Source organism: Centroberyx affinis, unplaced genomic scaffold, assembly GCF_046629955.1.
Source record: "Centroberyx affinis isolate AG114_WGS23_722 - 3 ecotype Tasmania unplaced genomic scaffold, CSIRO-AGI_Caff_v1 ptg004353l_1, whole genome shotgun sequence".
Lineage (NCBI taxonomy): Eukaryota > Metazoa > Chordata > Actinopteri > Beryciformes > Berycidae > Centroberyx > Centroberyx affinis.
In genome coordinates, this window is record NW_027282051.1 from 31,309 (window position 1) to 49,129 (window position 17,821).

At 45.3% G+C, this 17,821-nt stretch overlaps 1 protein-coding gene across 1 annotated transcript in view; it reads left to right on the forward strand.

Annotated features, from left to right (window-relative positions):
• The window catches only part of LOC139664674 (interleukin-1 receptor accessory protein-like 1), a 34,324-nt gene extending 16,707 nt beyond the window's left edge, over positions 1-17,617 (forward strand). Inside the window, exons 3-5 of the mRNA XM_071543596.1 lie at positions 5,006-5,152; positions 11,079-11,249; positions 16,890-17,617. Coding sequence (XP_071399697.1) covers positions 5,006-5,152; positions 11,079-11,249; positions 16,890-17,617 — 1,046 coding nt within the window. The remainder of the gene's footprint in view (positions 1-5,005; positions 5,153-11,078; positions 11,250-16,889) is intronic.
• Positions 17,618-17,821: the final 204 nt, after the last annotated feature.

The window sequence follows — 17,821 nt, forward strand, 5'->3', positions numbered from 1 at the left end:
CGGTCGCAGATGGAAGAGCAGGGAAACTAGTTCTTGTCATTTGACCGTGAATCTTTCCATTCCTGTCCCAAAACCTCTTACTCCTCTCTTTTAATTTAACCTCAGCCCTCGGTTCCTGGCAGCCGGCGTTGCAATACAAGCTCGTAGATTCCGCCTTGATAATTGTTTTCTTTATTTCGTCCGCTGGCACCGGGCGCCCTCTGTAATCAGTTTTTAATGGAGGCCCCAGTCAGACGCCGCCGTTGCATTCGGGTCCTGTCCTGAGTCGGCTCTCTGATTTATCGCAGATTGGACCGGCTCCTTTACTTCTGCGTTGGCAGTACAAGGTGAGGATAATTTATTCCGTCTGAGGTGGCGAATCGCGCCGCCGAGTGCAAGACGCGCGACGGCAAATTACAAAGTGCCAGGAAGCGGTCGTGGAGCGCGGTGGGAGAAGCTTGCGAGATGGACCTTCCGTTCTTGATGTGGACTTTTGTTTTGTTTGTAGTGTGTGTGGGCCTAAGTATAAAAGAGACAAAGCGAGAGAGGGAGAGAGGGAGAGATGAGAGAGTTCCATGTTAGTCTGTCTGCGCTTTTATGTATCAAGGCCAAACCTTGGGTGTTCGTGGACACAGTGTTTATCACCCCGGTCCGTGGGTTTGTTTACAGCTTTGGCTTATCCTTGTAGAACTTATTGTCGACCTTTTGAGGCTGTGTGTCCAGAATTATAAGAAAAAACCACACTGTCTCTAATCTACAAACAGCAACTTGAATTCGTTGCACTACACACACAAACACAGCTTGCTCCCTGCTTGCACAATTTTCACTGCTGCTCTCCTCTGTTTTATTTTACCGTGTAGCCACCTTTCTGTCTCTCTACCCCTCTCTCTCTCCGTAAAGGACAGAGAGAGATGCGGAAATAAACAGAGGGGTGATGAATCGCTCGATGCCATGTGGCTCCGTCAAATCCAGTCTCCTAGTCGTCAGGAGCTAATTTGTCTTAATCTGTCCCGCCGCAGCACCGCTGCTACCATATGGATGCCAGGCAGAGAAGAATTGGCCTCCTCCACTGTAATCTCTGACGCTTGAGGAGCAACTGGCTTGTTATACCATCCAGATGTCTTGAGGAGAGAAGAAGAGGAGTGTGAGGGGAGGCAAAGAGGAGGTGAAGAGGAAGGGAGAGGAGAAGAGGAGTTGCCCGGAAACCAGCCCGTGCACCACATCTCTCAAAGAAAACTAATTTGGGATGATTCCCGGGCCGAGAGGAGAGGAGTCGAGAGCGGAGAGAGAGAAGAAGAGATGAGACGAAGAGGAGAGGGAAGAGGCTGAAAGAAGCTGGAGGGCAAGGGATGGAGAGAAGACCGGAGGACCGGGCACATGTGTGTATGTGTGTTTGTGTAGTTTGTTTGCGGGCATGTTTGCGTACGCGTGTGTGCGTGCGTCTGTCCGTGAGTTTGGCTGAAGGTCGTGCCTGGACAGGCGTGATAAAGCGGCACGGGCCATGCTCGTTAGCTTTTGAGAACATCATCCTTCATCATGGGAGCTGTCAGCTTGATGGCCGCTGCAGTGGGGTGGGCACCGCACACTCCAATGAGGTTAAATGTGTGTCTGTGATGGATGGTGATGCATGCGAGTCCTCTCTCTCTCTCTATGTGTGTGTGTGTGTGTGTGTGTGTGTGTGTGTCTGTGCGCAGCGATGCAGTGAGTCCAGCCTTTCCACTGTTGTCCATTAGTCAGCCAATGAAGGCTGACCACCCAGATTTTGTGAGGCGTAGCCAACAGGAAATGTTGCACTGCGAGAGGCGGAGTGACAGCGTACAGAAAACACTGTAAAAACCCTTGAAAAAGAGACAAGATCATGAAAAGACAAAGCAAACGACTTGGCTTTCAAGGCGAGTCACCAGACCATGGAGCCTAATGGCGGAGTCCATTGTCCTGTAGTGTGAAATATCACCGTTTCATCCTGCTGAACAACACTGCTTAAATCTGGCCTCAATTGACTCTTTTTCGTCCTTAATTCACTTTGAACCTTTCTTGATCTGGTAGGAGTCCAAAAAATTACAAGGTGTAAAAGAAACTGCGGTGAAATATCAGCAGTAAAGCCCAGTGGTAGCCTGAATTTAGCTTCCACTGATGGCTTTTCATGAGCAGATGTCGGGCTGCGGCGATGACGGATGGCGGGGAGAGTGGACGACTTCGATCCGGCGGAGAACAACCGCTTCAGCTAACAGCCAGCAGCTCTGCCTCATCTCACACACCCCTGCAGCAGTACACACTACACACATGTAACCAGTCTTTGTGTATATGTGTGTGGGTGTGTGTGTGTGGCAGGGGGGGGCTGATCTGTCAGATGCTATTCTTACACTTGTCGTTTCAGTGTGACTTTTAACTCAACTTTCCATTTTTAACTTTATTGTCATGTGTATTAAAATACAGTGAAATACTTGTGCTCTGGTTCTCTCTGCCTTAACACAAAGGGCACACCACAAAACCAACAAAAAAGAGAAAGACACTACAGACCTACATAAACTATGTACACAATGCTCTCGTATGTATACATTATATACACAATATACAGTACCCGATAACATTACATATTATACAACAACAGTGTGTGGTGCATATGGGTGCATATGGGTGCGTCAGCTGTTCAGCAACCTGACTGCCTGTGGAAAGAGACGGGTGGTGTGTGATTTGATGCTCCGGTAACATTTTTTAGGTGGAAGGAGCGAGAACAGAACATGAGCGGGGTGGCTGCTGTCCTTAATTATGTTTTGGGCTTTCCTTTTGCAGTTGTTATGAAGTTGTGGTAGTTCTGTGCCAATGATTTTTGCTGCTGTCTTTACAGTCCTTTGTAGCAGTCTGCAGTCCTGAGCAGTCAGGTTGCCAGACCACACTGATACAGCCTGTCAGAACACTCTCTATGGTACAGCGATAAAAGTTCACAAGAGCTTTGGTACTCATGCCAAAACTCCTGAGACGCCTCAGAAAGTACAGTCTCTGCTGTGCTTTCTTGAGGATACTAAGAGACCATGTGATGGTGTCTGTGATATGTACACCAAGAAATCTAAAACTATCAACAATTTCAACAGATGACCCATTGATGGAAATAGGAATGTGATTTTCTCTGATCTTTTTGAAGTAAACAATGATTTCTTTTGTCTTATTGACATTTAGAGCGAGGTTGTTATCATGGCACCATATGGTTAGATCTTCCACTTCCCTCCTATAGGCCCTCTCATCACTGTTGCTTATTAGTCCAATCACTGTGGTATCATCTGCGAATTTTATGATGGTGTTGTTGTCATATTTGGCAACACAGTCGTGTGTAAACAGACTGTACAATAGGGGACTGAGACAGCAGCCCTGAGGCGCACTGGTCCTAACAACTAATAGATGAGTGTGTTTTACCTATTCTCACAGTCTGGGGCCTGCCTGTCAGGAAATCAAATAGCCAATTACAGAGTTACCCAGACCAAGACCTCTGAGTTTCAACACCAGTTTGGATGGTACAATTGTATTAAAAGCAGAGCTATAATCAATAAACAACATTTTGACATAGGTATTTTTCTTTTCAAGGTGTACTAAAGCAGTATGCAGAGCAAGTGAGATAGCATCATCTACAGATCTATTAGAACAGTAGGCAAACTGTAATGGGTCAAGGGTAGCAGGAATCATCCGATCAAGCCGGGAGGCATTAAGTGGCGGGTCTGGATGCACAAAAATCATGTTTTATTCACATTGCTATCGGATCTTCACAATCAGATATGGAAGTGGTTGGGCTTGCATCGAGATTGAAATGATATGTAATCTGGACACAATCCTGCCACAATGAGCATAGAAGCAATCTAAAGAGATGGGGAAGGAGAGCAGAAAAAGCAATGCAGATGCAGATTTGTATAAATGCATTTTCAAGTGTGGAAATACAGCGATGTGATCTCATAAAATCCAATCTTTAGAATTAGTTTCTCAAAAATCATGTCGAAATCATAAATGTTAACCGTAGCCAATGTGATTTGTATTGTCCCACATGCCAGAATCATGCATTTACTGGCTGGTAGTGTAATCTGATGAGCCAGATCACATCCCAATGTGGTGAGGCTCACTCACACTGATCAGAATTCAGTCTGGATGCGATCCAGCCACAATGCGCATATGAACAATGGAAAGAGATGGAGCGGAAGAGTGGGGAAATGTAATGTGGGGACGGTTTTAAATAAAAAAAGAGCCACAGGAGAGAAAAGTGACATTCTGAGGCTGTGTAGAGACCCACAGATGTCGTCTCACAACATCATATCTCTGCAGTGGGATCTCAAAAATCCCATTAAAACGATAAGTGTAACTGTAAATAGGGTCATGTCCATGGTTTTTCCACACTGTTCAACCAAACTGAACTGCCAGTGCTGCTGCTATACACTCCGTGTACTATAAGTTAGAGATGTAGCCATTTTAAATGACATTTATTCATCATGTGCATCATTGGCTCCAGGTCATGAAAGACATTGTTCATTCCTCACAGCAACAGGTTAGGCTACGCTTACTGCCTTAGCTGTAAGAGTGTAAGAAATGTAAGTTATTGTTGACATCTTGTTTTTTGGAAGGTAAATAAATTGAGTTGCCGCTCTCTTCAAATTAGAATTTGATCTGTGAGTTGAAAGCTCAAGTCACTGCATGAATCCACTGTGATATAACTGAAACTGCACCATACTGCCACACTGCTGTTCTTAAACAGTGAATCATGCTGTGATTAAGATTGACATTTTTTTTCTCTGATTGCCATTTACCTGGCACAATTTGAGTTGTTTATCCCAGGTATAGGAGTAGGAGTAGGAGTATGTTTATATTTGCTTAAACAAATGATTAAAAAGAACTTTTCCTCTCTCTCTTTTCCTTTAATCTTCCTTTTTTCTTTGCTTTCCCTCCTGCTGCTCCCTCCCTCTCTCCCTCCCTCCCTCTCTCTCTCTCTCTCTCTCCCTCCCTCTCTCTCTCCCTCTCTCCCTCTCTCTCTGTGTGTTGGCGATGTTAGCGGAGCTGATGTACACGGTGGAGCTGGCCGGAGGTCTGGGAGCCATCTTGCTGCTGTTGATCTGCCTGGTGACCCTCTACAAGTGCTACAAGATCGAGCTCATGCTCTTCTACAGGAACCACTTCGGCAGTGAGGATATAGATGGGGGTAAGATGAGATGAGATAGGAAAACTGAACTTACCTTGCATCACATCGCAGCATACCCATACCAATTCCCAAAGCACTTTACAATACCATGAGTGCATCCATTCTTAGTTTGGCAGGTCCCAGTAGGAATCGCTGAGCTACCCAGGGCCACATGATATTTACTTTTTACTCAGAAAATTCTGGTGTCGGGTATGGAGACTGGTGGGAAATCTTCTCACCGCACAAGAAGTGATGAATTTAAATTTAAGAGCGGGATACAAAACTGTCTCCTAAACAGCAGTGAGAGAAAGCTGGACTCACCAACATCAGAGCTTTTGCCTCTCTCTTTCCTTTGGTTTCCTTTGGTATAAAGCATCACAGAGCATCCGGGTTGGTAAACATGAGCCTGCTGTGTGCAGTTTACTGACTTTACATGATTTCTGGGTATTATGCAAAGTTGCCTAGTTCAGCTTTAAAAAGAAAAATCCAGCTGAAAACACTTTAACAATGTTAAAAACAGCTTTTGGCAATGTATTTTGCTCTTCAGGGTGTTATGTGTTTTTCTTCTTCCCATGGATAACTGGCCAAATGTAGAAAACATGCCACTATCGCTATTGCTTTCTCCACCTACATGTAAAACCAACAACTTAATGCAACAAGTTCAGGCACATTCTGTGGAGGTTGTCGAAAGGCATTCTGGGAAATATAGGATTTCACTTAATGAAGTAGAAGTAAACGAGGCAGGGTGAGGGAAAGAGGGTAGACCAAAAAAGCAAATTACAACACTTCATCACAAAATAACTCAACAAAATGCACTGGACATCACAGACTGATGATATATAAAAGTGTAAGAGTATTTAGTGGTGGATTTTCCTTTTAAGTTATGAAGAGAATCACTGAAGATTTTAGATACAGTAGGTTTGTGAGGCTGCATGCATGTGTGTGTGTGCAGCATGCATGCTCATGTGGCTGCATGCATGCTGCATGCGAGTAAGCGGCAGAATGAAATGATAATATATTCCGCTGAAGACTCTCTGGGAAGCAAATCAAAACAAAGTCACTGTGCCAGACGAAAACAGTAACTCTGGGGCCCCATCCTCAATAGTAACAAACTCTTGATTGGGCCTGGTGGATGAGACTTGGCTTGAGAATGCATCAAACTGAGACAAGAAACAAGTTTTAATTTGATTCCCCCGTAATGAGTCTCTGAAGCACTGGGGCTGCAATGAATTCAGAGGGAATGAGATTAGTTTGGAGTGGCCGAGGGACTGTACGCCGGTGGAAAGAGAGCGGCGGAGACGGACAGAGGGAGAGTTATGAGCATTAAAAGGTAAAAGGTATTCTGTACTCCACTCCTCTCTTCTTAGACCCTCCTACTCCCAGCCCTGCTTAACTTTGATGGCTGCTACATCAGACATTTCAATGAAAGTCATTACCTGCGGCTGTGTCGGGCTCTCGGCCTCCGGAAAGAGGGAGCTTTGCCATAATGGATGGCCCAGGGGCGGTTGTGTTGAAAAAGGGGAAGGGAGGAAAAAAAAAAAAAATGTCGGGCCTTGAACTTAATGCCAAACAGCAATTGTCTCCTTTAATTGTGCCACCCGAGTGAGTGCTCGGAGAGAGAAACAGATTTTCAATTTGTTCTCGGGTATAAGGGGATCAGGTTCAATAAGACACAGCGCGCTGCCTCCGGAGCTCTCAGGAGACCCCCGATACTTTCCTCCACGCCGCGGTCGATTAGATCACTTCGCTGCCACCTCCGGCACGGGCACGCCACACACACACACACACACACTCTTGCAATCACACACACGCCTCGCAGTCATCTCACAGTCATCTCTGCATTCCAGTGACAGTATAGGTGTAAAGTGTAGGTTTAAACATTATTAAACAGGAAACAAAAGAGGCAACTGGAATTGGTTGTCTGTTAAGTGACACAAGAGTCACTAAGCAAGGGGGGTTTACCGAGATCCCATCGCTATGGTAACCACTGCACCGAAAGAGAGAAGTAACTGCATTTAAGACATTGCTGCACACACACATTTTTCATCAATAAAGCCAGCAGTGTTTCCTGACACAACTAGTGCTTCTTCCCCGCATACCACAATACCAAGAATACAATCCGTTCCACTGCGGCCACTCGAAAAAAAAATAAATAAAAAAAACCTAATTAAATGCCTCTCTCCCCCGTTTTTTTTCCCGGATGTAAAACTGTAAGGTTTACGTAACAACATGATGGACTGTCAGCCACTTGTCAGCGGCGCCCTTTCGTTAAAGACTACTCAGTTGTCACATTGTGTGGGTGTCAGTGGAATCAATAATAGGCTTCATGATGACAACAGCGGAGCGGGCTTGTCAAGGAGGTGGGAACTCATCAACGCTCCGCCGTAAATAAGAGTGTCACTGTTGTCAGCGGGGCGTGGAATTATGAGGTTCGGCCCGCGCTCAGAGTAGTTTTGAGATATTGAGCGTTAGTAGTTTTCACATCTCGCACACGCAGCAGCAGTGATACATCCCTGCTCATTTGCATATTTTAGCCACGTAGATAAGACTTCTTCAAAATAACTCATTTTTGATCAGAATGTATTTCAAAAGTTAGCTGTAATAAAAGAAAGAAGACAAATCGTGAGTTTGGTATTGTAATGTTTTATCTGGGTGGAGTGCAGCTCTAAGATAAGGCCTATTGGGCATCAAAGATATGACAAACCAGCTGGCAAAACTGTTATGTACTTTCTATCTTTTCAAATATTGAATAAAATAAAAACCGCGCAAGCATAAAGCAACATTCAAGGATCGTGAATATGTGGATAACTCAATTATAATTAGAAGAAAAGTCGGGTAGGCCTTAATATTACAAGCTGAAAATGTGTAAATTCAATAAGCAGAGCACAAAAAAATCATATTGCACACAAGCAGTGCACAAGGCCCAAAATAAGAAAAACTGTTTAAGCATAATTCCATTATCTCAGCAGTCTGCCTCCTATTCTCTGATGCAGAGCCGCATTCTTATCGCTAAATTAAATAACGGAAAACAAAACAATGTGCTCCCAAAAAAAAAAAAAGAAAAAAAGAAAGAGCCCCGCTGCTCATTAGCAGTCAGCCCCGTGTGCTTCGCGGCTTCTGAGTTAAGTACGTATGTTACGTTCCAATCTACTCTCCATTAAACATAATGGAGCCCAGAGATATCCCAGAGATTACGCCTCCAACTCTCCCGGGCGCTCTCCACCGCAAGTTCAAAAGTTCACCGTCTAACTGTGGGCTCGCCGCGCACACGCATACATTACTCCCCTGCGCGCTATGCGTCAGTCAGGCCGCTCCCTCGGCAGTCGGTGCGTGGGAAGCGGAGGACGGAGGGCGTGGAAAGTGCGGACGCGCTTTCAGAGGTGTTCAGATACACCTCAGCGCTCCTCAACCGTGGAGGGAGCGACTCCTCAAAAGATGCGAGAGGAGGGTCATCCCGCCTTCGAGATTTCACCCCTGCCTTCTCTCTCTCTCTCTCTCTCTCTCTCTCTCGCTCTCTCTCTCTCTCTGTCCTCGCACAGAGAGACGGTGAATCAGCTCCACTAAAATAGCCCTTGATCTGCCTACACGGCTTTCTTTTAAAAGGAGAAGATACCAGAGAGAAAGAGAGAGAGAGAGAGAGGAAGATTTATATCGCAGTGAAACAGAATATGAGCCTCAGAGTTAGTTATACCGAGTGATTACGAGGTTACATTTCAATTATTTTTACATGTCCCCGATGTTGTAAAATGAATTGCATGTTATAAAATGAATTAGATTAATTACATGGTGTCATGTAAGAACAGTGAATCATAGCGTGGGGCGCTTGCCAAACATCAAGATTACCCTCTGGAAAATGAATGAATCTTGTTGACAGTCTGGTAGCGGTGCCTGGAGAGGGAGAGAGAGAGAGAGAGACAGGCGGAGAGATAGGAGTGTAAAATGGAGAAGCATATTAAAAGGTAGAAAAATGGGATGCCGGACTGAGAATTGATCGTCGAAATCCCCCTTCTCTCCTCTTCATCCGCTCCTCTCCTATTCTCTCCACAATTCTCTCCTCCTCCCCCCCTCTCCTCCTCTCCTCTGTGTGTTTGTGTTGACGGCTTGAAAGCGTCGTCTCATGGCCGCGGCGCTGCAGGTGGGCGCTATAAAGGGAGAGCCGGCCGCGGATCGCGCGTTGTCTCGAGGGTAATGAAGAGAGGAACACCGAGCTCCGCGCCCCTCTCGTGCCTCTGATGAGTTTACCTGAGGAGGAGGCTGCGTTCACACTGCGGCTGAAAGTGTCCCACTTGTGATTTCTTTTTTTCCCTCCTGTGTGACACAGATCTGATGTTTTTGCTGCAGTGTGAATAGATAAATTCATTTCATTTCTGATTTGTGCCACATTCATATGTGCTCCTAAATCTGATACACATCTGATCCATGGCCATGTGACTGCAGTCCGTCAGATCAGAATTCATGTGGTTTTTTGCGTCACTCTCCATGGGACAGATCACTGTCATCATAACTGCGTCCGTTTGACTGGAAAAACATGGCGGACTCGAGCAGCCAGCGGGGAGACAGCAAGGTCACAAATGTAGTTAGTATTTGGCGAGATGCCGCCATTCAAACAAAACTAGAGGGACACATCGTAATCGACCAGTGTTTGAAACAATTGCGAGAGAAATGGACGACTGGGGCCACAACAGAACTTGGCTGCAGTGCCAAAGAAAAAAAAACCAACATCCTCAAAGTTAAAATCAAGGAGGCAAAAGACTCCAATTACCAATGTGGCCGTGGCTGAATATCATGTGCTTTTTACAATTAACTTGAGCGTATTGTGGGTGGTAAACCTATTAGAATGCAGGCAGGTGATTTCAAACTGATATTGGATATGGGTCACTTTGAAAAATGAATGTCACCGCCCAAAAGAAGCGGGGTCTGAGCAAAAAAAATCTGAATTGAGCACCAAGGCCCGCAGTGTGCACTTAGCCAGAGACAAAACCTGCTGTTATCTTCTCCTCCCTGGGAGTGGGGGGCTCTTTGGCGTCTCGCTTCCATTTGTTCCATTTTTTTCCATTTGTTCCATTTCCATTTCCGCCTTCCCGCTTTCAGACTTTTTTTCCCCTCCCTCCGCTCAGCTCAGCCCTTTCAAAATCTATCATCAATCAAGTCTTTCATGTGTGTGATGGAGCCGCGCCACGCGTCGGCCCGGCAGGTAGCGCCGGCCCGTTAGCTCGGCCCAGCGGACGGCCCGGAGTCTAATTTGTTTTGCCAGCGGTAGGCAAGCAGCTAGCAAGGTAGCGTTATTTGTCAATAGGGACGCAGCCGAAAAGAAAAGCGATCCGACGAGCAGAGGCGGCCGGAGAGGTCGGCGTAACGGAGGCGTCTTGTTTTACCACATTGTGATGAAGTCTCCTAGAGGATAAACAGCTCGCCGTACACCGGTATGAAAATAGATTGTGAGCGTCTCGGGCACAGCGGCGCATGAGGTCCACTTTGCTGACCGAAGCAGGAAACATTGTGTCGAAATCCTCGGCTTTCACCATACACCAGAAAAGCTGTGTAAAAATATAAGTATTTAATAGAAGGAAAATGGTTTGGGAGCTCTTCCTTTTCAAAACACCATACATGCAGTGATGCAAGCGGTCCAATTGGAGGGAGTGCGAAAAAGGCTGGGAGACTTACTCTGATTCAATGTACTGAGACCAAGGCTTTACTCTTTCTTTCTCTGCACCTGCTCGATAGCGGGCATTATGAAACGCTAAATAAAAGGGTCTGGCTTGAAGGGCCGAGGACACTAAAGGCTCCGCTGACGAATCTCGCCATCGCTTTGCCTTGCGGATAACAAGAACTGTGACACTTCACCTATCTGTGCGTCTCCGCCTGCAGATAACAAGCGCTGACGCATACCTCTCTCTCTTTCTCTCTCTCTCTTTCTCTCTCTCTCTCTCTCTCTCCCCGCCTGCAGATAACAAGGACTACGACGCCTACCTGTCCTACACCAAGGTGGACCCGGACCAATGGAGCCAGGAGACCAGAGAGGAGGAGCGCTTTGCCCTGGAGATCCTCCCCGACGTCCTGGAGAAGCATTATGGGTATAAACTCTTCATTCCAGACAGGGACTTGATCCCCACAGGAAGTAAGCTCTCTCTCTCACGGCGATCTCACCTTGTGTCGAATGTTTTGTCGCTGGTGTTTTTGCTCGTGTTTGCTGTTGTCACTTGGCGTCGGTGATGTGCTTTGTTCGCCGTTTCTTTTCGTCATGCATCTGTGTTGTCGTGTGACTAAGACCGATAAACATGGCCATCAATTTTTAAGATCTAAGAGAATTATGAAATTTATCATAACCAGTAGCTGAATTGAAGTGGATCAGTAGGGGTTCTTCAGCATGAACTTAAAAGGAACTGACGTTAATCGGAAATAAATTACAATTTCATTATGTTGCAGAATTTATTTCATTTCTTTCAGTTCTTAGCTAAAGATAACAATCATCAGTCATCAGTATTGTTTCTTAGCAATTAGATATACAGTTATCATACCTAATATTTCAGATTTAACATGTGGCACATTCATAAACTCAGTGTCAAGCTTGTAATGGGTGCCAAGATGCAATCATGGCATACAAACCCACAGACATCACACTAGCATGAGCAAAACAGCCTGAAAAAACAAAGAGTACAAATACATGTATATGCAAATTCTGCCAGTCTGTAACTCTTAAACTGTAGGAGTCCTCTAAAAGTACTTCCAAGAAACCCGCCTTCCATGGGGTTATTCAAGGAACCATAAGGTTGTGAAAAGAACCTTTCTGGATCTTCGAAGCACCCCGGGGTTCCTAGCAGCACCCCTGAAGAACCCCTAAGTTTTGTTTTCTTAGTGGTTCATCCCTGCAGCAGCACGCATGTGATTCAGGGAAGGCCTACATCAAGAAACAGAGTTGAGGAACGATTACACATAACATTTCAGTAATCTGATTCCAAAACTATGGTAACTGTAATGATATAGTCGCTAGGAAAAAGTAATCAGATTCTAAATACCTTTGAGGAAGAGATGATTCCTCAGAAGCATATCTTAATGAAGAAATGTGTTTCATTTGTGGGATAATGGTCACAATCATCACTTACCACATTTTGAAACATACCGCTTGTGTGATAATTGCACTATTCAAGTCATAGCGGGGAAGTTGGAATGGATCAATGGATGAATCATACTCAGCTCAGGGGGAGTCATAGTAAAATAACTCAGTCAGATTACGCTTCTGGGTTTGACTAACTCAGGGGAATATGCTGCTGACTACCATTTTTTAATTTTGTAATTTTTTTCGCAAGTATTCTGTAAGAAATTAGATTTTGAGTGTAACCCCCTCCAGCCCTTCCTGCCCTATGGCTCTATTCTGGCTTTAGGAAGGCTTGCTTCCTTACTGTAAATTGTAAAAAAAAAAAAAAAAAAGTGCAACTCTTTTATTTTGATCTTTAGAAATTGTCTTAAATACTACTCTGAGTAAGAGTCTGGAGTTGCTAGGTGGTTCTTTAAGTTTTCAAGTTTTTAAAGTGCATTATCTACGCTATGTAAAGCCTGTGGGAGGTATAATAGCCCAACCTACATGTACAGTGTAATTAGTGGAAAAAACCAAGCCTATTATTATGTGGCCCAGATCCAGCTCCACGCAAACTGTACCTCTGCATGTCGCCTTGTAATGATGTCAGCTGTACAATCAAAAAGCTCTTTATGCATGGATATTAATGCATGTTTCGCCACAGTATATTTCTAATGGAGCCTCTCACCATGCCTCGTGCTTATCTTTGATTAACTCATCAGACTTATCAGATGAGTTTGATAATATCATTATGTTATTAGCCTTGATTTGAATACTTGCATCTGCCTGTCTCTCCGCACACACCGCCATTACTAATTATGTTCCTCTTCAGTGGCATTGTGCCAAGGTTATAAGCTGAATCCCTTGCTGTGATTATGTGCTTGATGCGGGGGACTGTTGTAATATGGGAAAAATGGCATAAAAATGCAAGGATTGAGAGGCATCTAACATGTGTCTGCCTCTGCCATTTGAGTGCCACAGCTTGGCAGCTTACTGTATCTATGTATAAACATTTAGTTTCCGTTGGGAATGCATCAGCATTGCAGCACTAGCTACAGTAAAACATAATCCACAGCTATAGATAGATACAGTTTGGCCGTTGCTGCTTTCAGAGTGTCTACAATCCTGCTCCTTAGCTGCTGATAAGTAACTTATTCTATGCTGGATGATTTTTAAAATGTCGGGCATCTCGCCACGGTGATAAATTTCTTATATTTACTGTACATCCAGCACTTCTTAATATTCGGCAGCAACAGTAAAACCTGGCCCGGCTCTTTCCACCAAGGCTGTAGCCTTTTCCTTGGCTTTTTATGCTACACATCCCATATTAAACTGGAATAAACTGGTCAGCGCGATTATTGTTTTGCAATCGCCATGGAGAACCAATGGAGAAACACAGTTTATGCCAGAGCGATGTCCCCCCCCACACACACACTTTGAGAAAACTGTTTTTAATGCTTTTCTGCAAGTCTCCTGATCATACTTTGAATGTAAATATCTATGTTTAGGTTTCACCAATGATCATTTCCAGGATGACACAAGACTACTTAGAGGTACTTTTTCCCCAGATTTTTAACACTTGTGTCAGCACACACCGACCTGTGATTTTCTAATCAAGTCAGTCATTTTTTTCACAGCTGCATTGACCTAGATTAAATAGTAGTCCCAAAAAATGCTTGCCGTTTGTTTTAACCTGCTCAGGGAACCAGATGGGTGGGGTTTACTGCATAAAGACAATTCAGATAAGTTTTCAGTCCCAGAAATATCTTCTAAATTGGTTTTCACATGTTTTCTTATGTCTACATTTTGTCTACATGTGAAAATCCCACCAATCAGGCAGCTAAGTAGGATAAAACAAACCAAATATGATATTTGCAAACACTTTGACTCCCATTCCACCTGGCATTAACATGCCTCCTGGGTGAGCGGTTGTATTCAAATAGAGCAAAAACGCATAAAATCCAGGAGCGTTTTGCTAGGGAAAGAGAAATCCAATTTCACTGTGTATACTGGAAATGCACCTTTAATGTCAGATGCGAATGTAATCCAGCTAAATCATCATCAGTCAAGACACAATCCGCATAAGAGACGCATGTTATTGCCAAGTGTAAAGGAGGCCCATTTTGCCCAGGTCTGATTGACAGTACAATAAGAGTTGACTTCAGCAGGAAAATGATGTGAATGTTGAGTTCAGATCAAGCGATTGAACCGTGTCCTTATAGGACCGAGTCTTGGATCACATGAATGACAGCATGTCTTCGGTGAATTCTCACATTTATCCCATTGACATAGAAAAGTTGTTTTTCTATCACTTAGATTAGTTCAGCTGTGGCCCAGTTCAGTTTTAATTGAAGTGCCGCAACCTCTAATCTGCCTCTAAAGCCTGGTTGTTTCTCTATGGGAACCCGCTGGAGTCACTCCTGGTGAAATTGATTGATTTTGAGCAGGTTGTTTATGCTGCTTGCCATTCAAAGTCGGAAGTCAGATATTCCCAGCTGGTACAGTAGGTCGTAATTACAACCTGTGCGTTCCAGTGGTCCAGCTTGTAAAATCCAGGGGAGAAACCACAAGATTTACTTTGCCCAACGTATAATACTGTTCCCCATGCAACAGCTACAGATATTTAGCAAGCTAGTTAGCATTACATTTCAAATTTAGACGTTTAACCATCTACCACACAGGTGTTTGGATAGATTTAAGGTCATGCAGCGCTCAAAATTGAACTTGAGTGTATTTTGCGGATTATAAACATGTTAAAAGTCATGGTGATAGCGTTCACAGTGTATGTATGTTGATTTGATCAGATAACTGCAACTTGGAAACTTTGAGGTTGAGAAATCCTGAGTTTCTTACTTGGAAATCCTACTTGAAGGGCCATTCCATTGCATTTTTCCTAGAAGGAAGTTGAAATTTCCGACTTTTCTACTCTCTTCAGCACATCAAAATGTGGTTCAGATGTGCAGCAGGGGATCAGGGCGAAGCTGGGGCCTTTTTTAAATGGACGGGAATCACTTATTTCTCCTCCTTTCCTTATTGAATGATTTGCTGGCGAGGCAGTTGTTTGTGAGGCCTCTGTAGGGAGGATTTAAATCGAGCCTTAAAGTGTTAGGCTACCACACAGCACCCTGGGGAAGGAGGGTCAGGGTCAATTTACTTTCAATTTAATCAATTCAAAATGTAAAGTGAAACCGCTCCTCATTAGTTAATGACATAGCTTCTCATTTGTTTCATTCAAGATGGGATAAATAACCCTTTTTGAGAAAAACTTTGGTTTTTGCTAGATTGGTTTAATTGAACGGGCCGTAACCCTGCTGGGGAGTATTAGCTAGAGCCGGCATAGTGGTGAATTGCCGCATGAGGCCCAATTACCAAACAGAGAAGAGATTGACTTGTCATGCTGGAGTAAAGGACGACTTCAGATCCAAGTTTACTCTAATCAGGTCTCTGTCTTCTCAAAGCCTCGGGCCTCGGCCGGCCCGGGACATGAAAGAACAAGGCCGTTTGAGTTCATCCTCACTCATATGGAGGGATGGAGGAGGAGAGGAGGACAGAGAGAGGGAGAAGAGATGCTTTGCTTTGAGGCCTGCGGACACACCGAGAGACATTATGTGTTGTTACACACACACATATGCACATTTCCTTAAGCATACACACACTATCACACTGTCTCTCTCCTACTACTACTACTGTACCTCAGAGGGAAAGCAAGAGGGAGAAAGACAAATTCTCTTACTGGCTCTCTCTCCATCTTCCTCTCTCTTTCTCACACACACACATACACACACACACACACAGGAGGGTCATAAGCTTTGATTGGGAAGGGAAGCCCAGTTAATCCCGTCTACCTGCCTTTGAGGAGCCACTCTGTCTTTGTCTCCGGCAGGAAAGGCTAAAAGCAGACATTAGCCGCCCCCCCTCCCCTCCTGACACCGGGACAGGCTTAGGGAAACACTAAATCACATTCAGCACTACCAGAGCAGCAGAGCTAGTCATTAGGGGCATGAACACTATTTACAGTACGCTCCCACTTACCTTTTGGTGTAAAGATGCTCGCTTAAGCACACATGGGTATTTGGCTTTGCTTTAAGCGCTGTGTTTTCTGTCCTCCTGCAGTAAAGTGATCCCCCTCCTGTTTCTCTTTGTTTTTTTGTCCACTCCCTCTGCACAAACAAATACATTTTATACTGTATATACTGTAGTTTTATTGAACAAAAATTATATACACAACATTCATACTTAGGATAATGGAAGAAACTAGTTTTAATTAGTGAAAGAGGAGAAAATAATACATTTTTTTAAGATTATTTTTTCACAAATCACAACTTTCGTGTTACAAACTGTAATAACTGGCCTGGAAAATGTGTTTTTTTTAGCCTTTGAATGAGACCAATTTGGTAACCAGTGGCTATGAGGCCAAGAGAGTTCTTTATGTACAGTATGTGTTGTTGGCGTCATCGTCTGTCAGCTCTGTGTAGATGTCTGTACAGTTACTGTGATCTAAATTGAATTTATACAAGCAGGTAGAAGTTATATAATTGTAAAAAAAAAAGGCTATTTTATCACTAGTGCATTTTATAGTATCCGTATTGCTATTTCTACTAAATTAACAGAGTTTATATTGCTCCTTCCTTTCGCTTTGTCCACTCTCTTTCTTCCTATCTATCTATCTATCTCTCCATCCAGCCTACATCGAGGACGTGGCGCGCTGTGTGGACCAGAGCAAGCGCCTCATCATCGTCATGACGCCCAACTACGTGGTGCGCAGGGGGTGGAGCATCTTTGAGCTGGAGACGCGGCTGCGCAACATGCTGGTGACCGGCGAGATCAAAGTCATCCTGATCGAGTGCGCCGAGCTGCGCGGCATCATGAACTACCAGGAGGTGGAGGCCCTCAAACACACCATCAAGATGCTGACGGTCATCAAGTGGCGCGGGCCGTCCAGCAACAAGCTCAACTCCAAGTTCTGGAAGCAGCTGCAGTACGAGATGCCCTTCAAGCGCATGGAGCCCCTCAGCATCTCCCACGAGCAGGTGCTGGACGTCAGCGAGCAGGGCCCCTTCGGCGAGCTGCAGACCGTCTCGGCCATCTCCATGGCGGCGGCCACCTCCACCGCCATGGCGACGGCGCACCCGGACTTGCGCTCGACGTTCCACAACTCTTGCCACACCCAGATGAGGCAGAAACACTATTACCGTAGCTACGACTACGACCTGCCGCCCGGCGGCACGCTGCCGCCGCTCTCCTCGCTCGGCAACCAGCACACCTACTGCAACATCCCCATGACCCTCATCAACGGACAGAGGCCGCAGGCCAAGTCGCCGCGCCAGCAGAGCCTGGAGGAGGGCCACGCCAACAACGCCATGCTGCCGCTGCTGCCCAGGGAGACCAGCATATCCAGCGTCATCTGGTGACAGAGCCGGCGCCGGGCGGGACGGAGCGGGCGCTCGGCGCGGGGGTCTGCCCCGCCGCCCCCCGCGCCGAGCTACACGCCGTCCGTCACAGCGAGGACTCGCCGCTGGCACTTGGACCCCGACGGCGCTCCGGCCGGATGGACCCGAATGGCACTAAAGCTACTTGCTGCTGTTGAATTTGCACCAGGATACAACGGGGGAGGG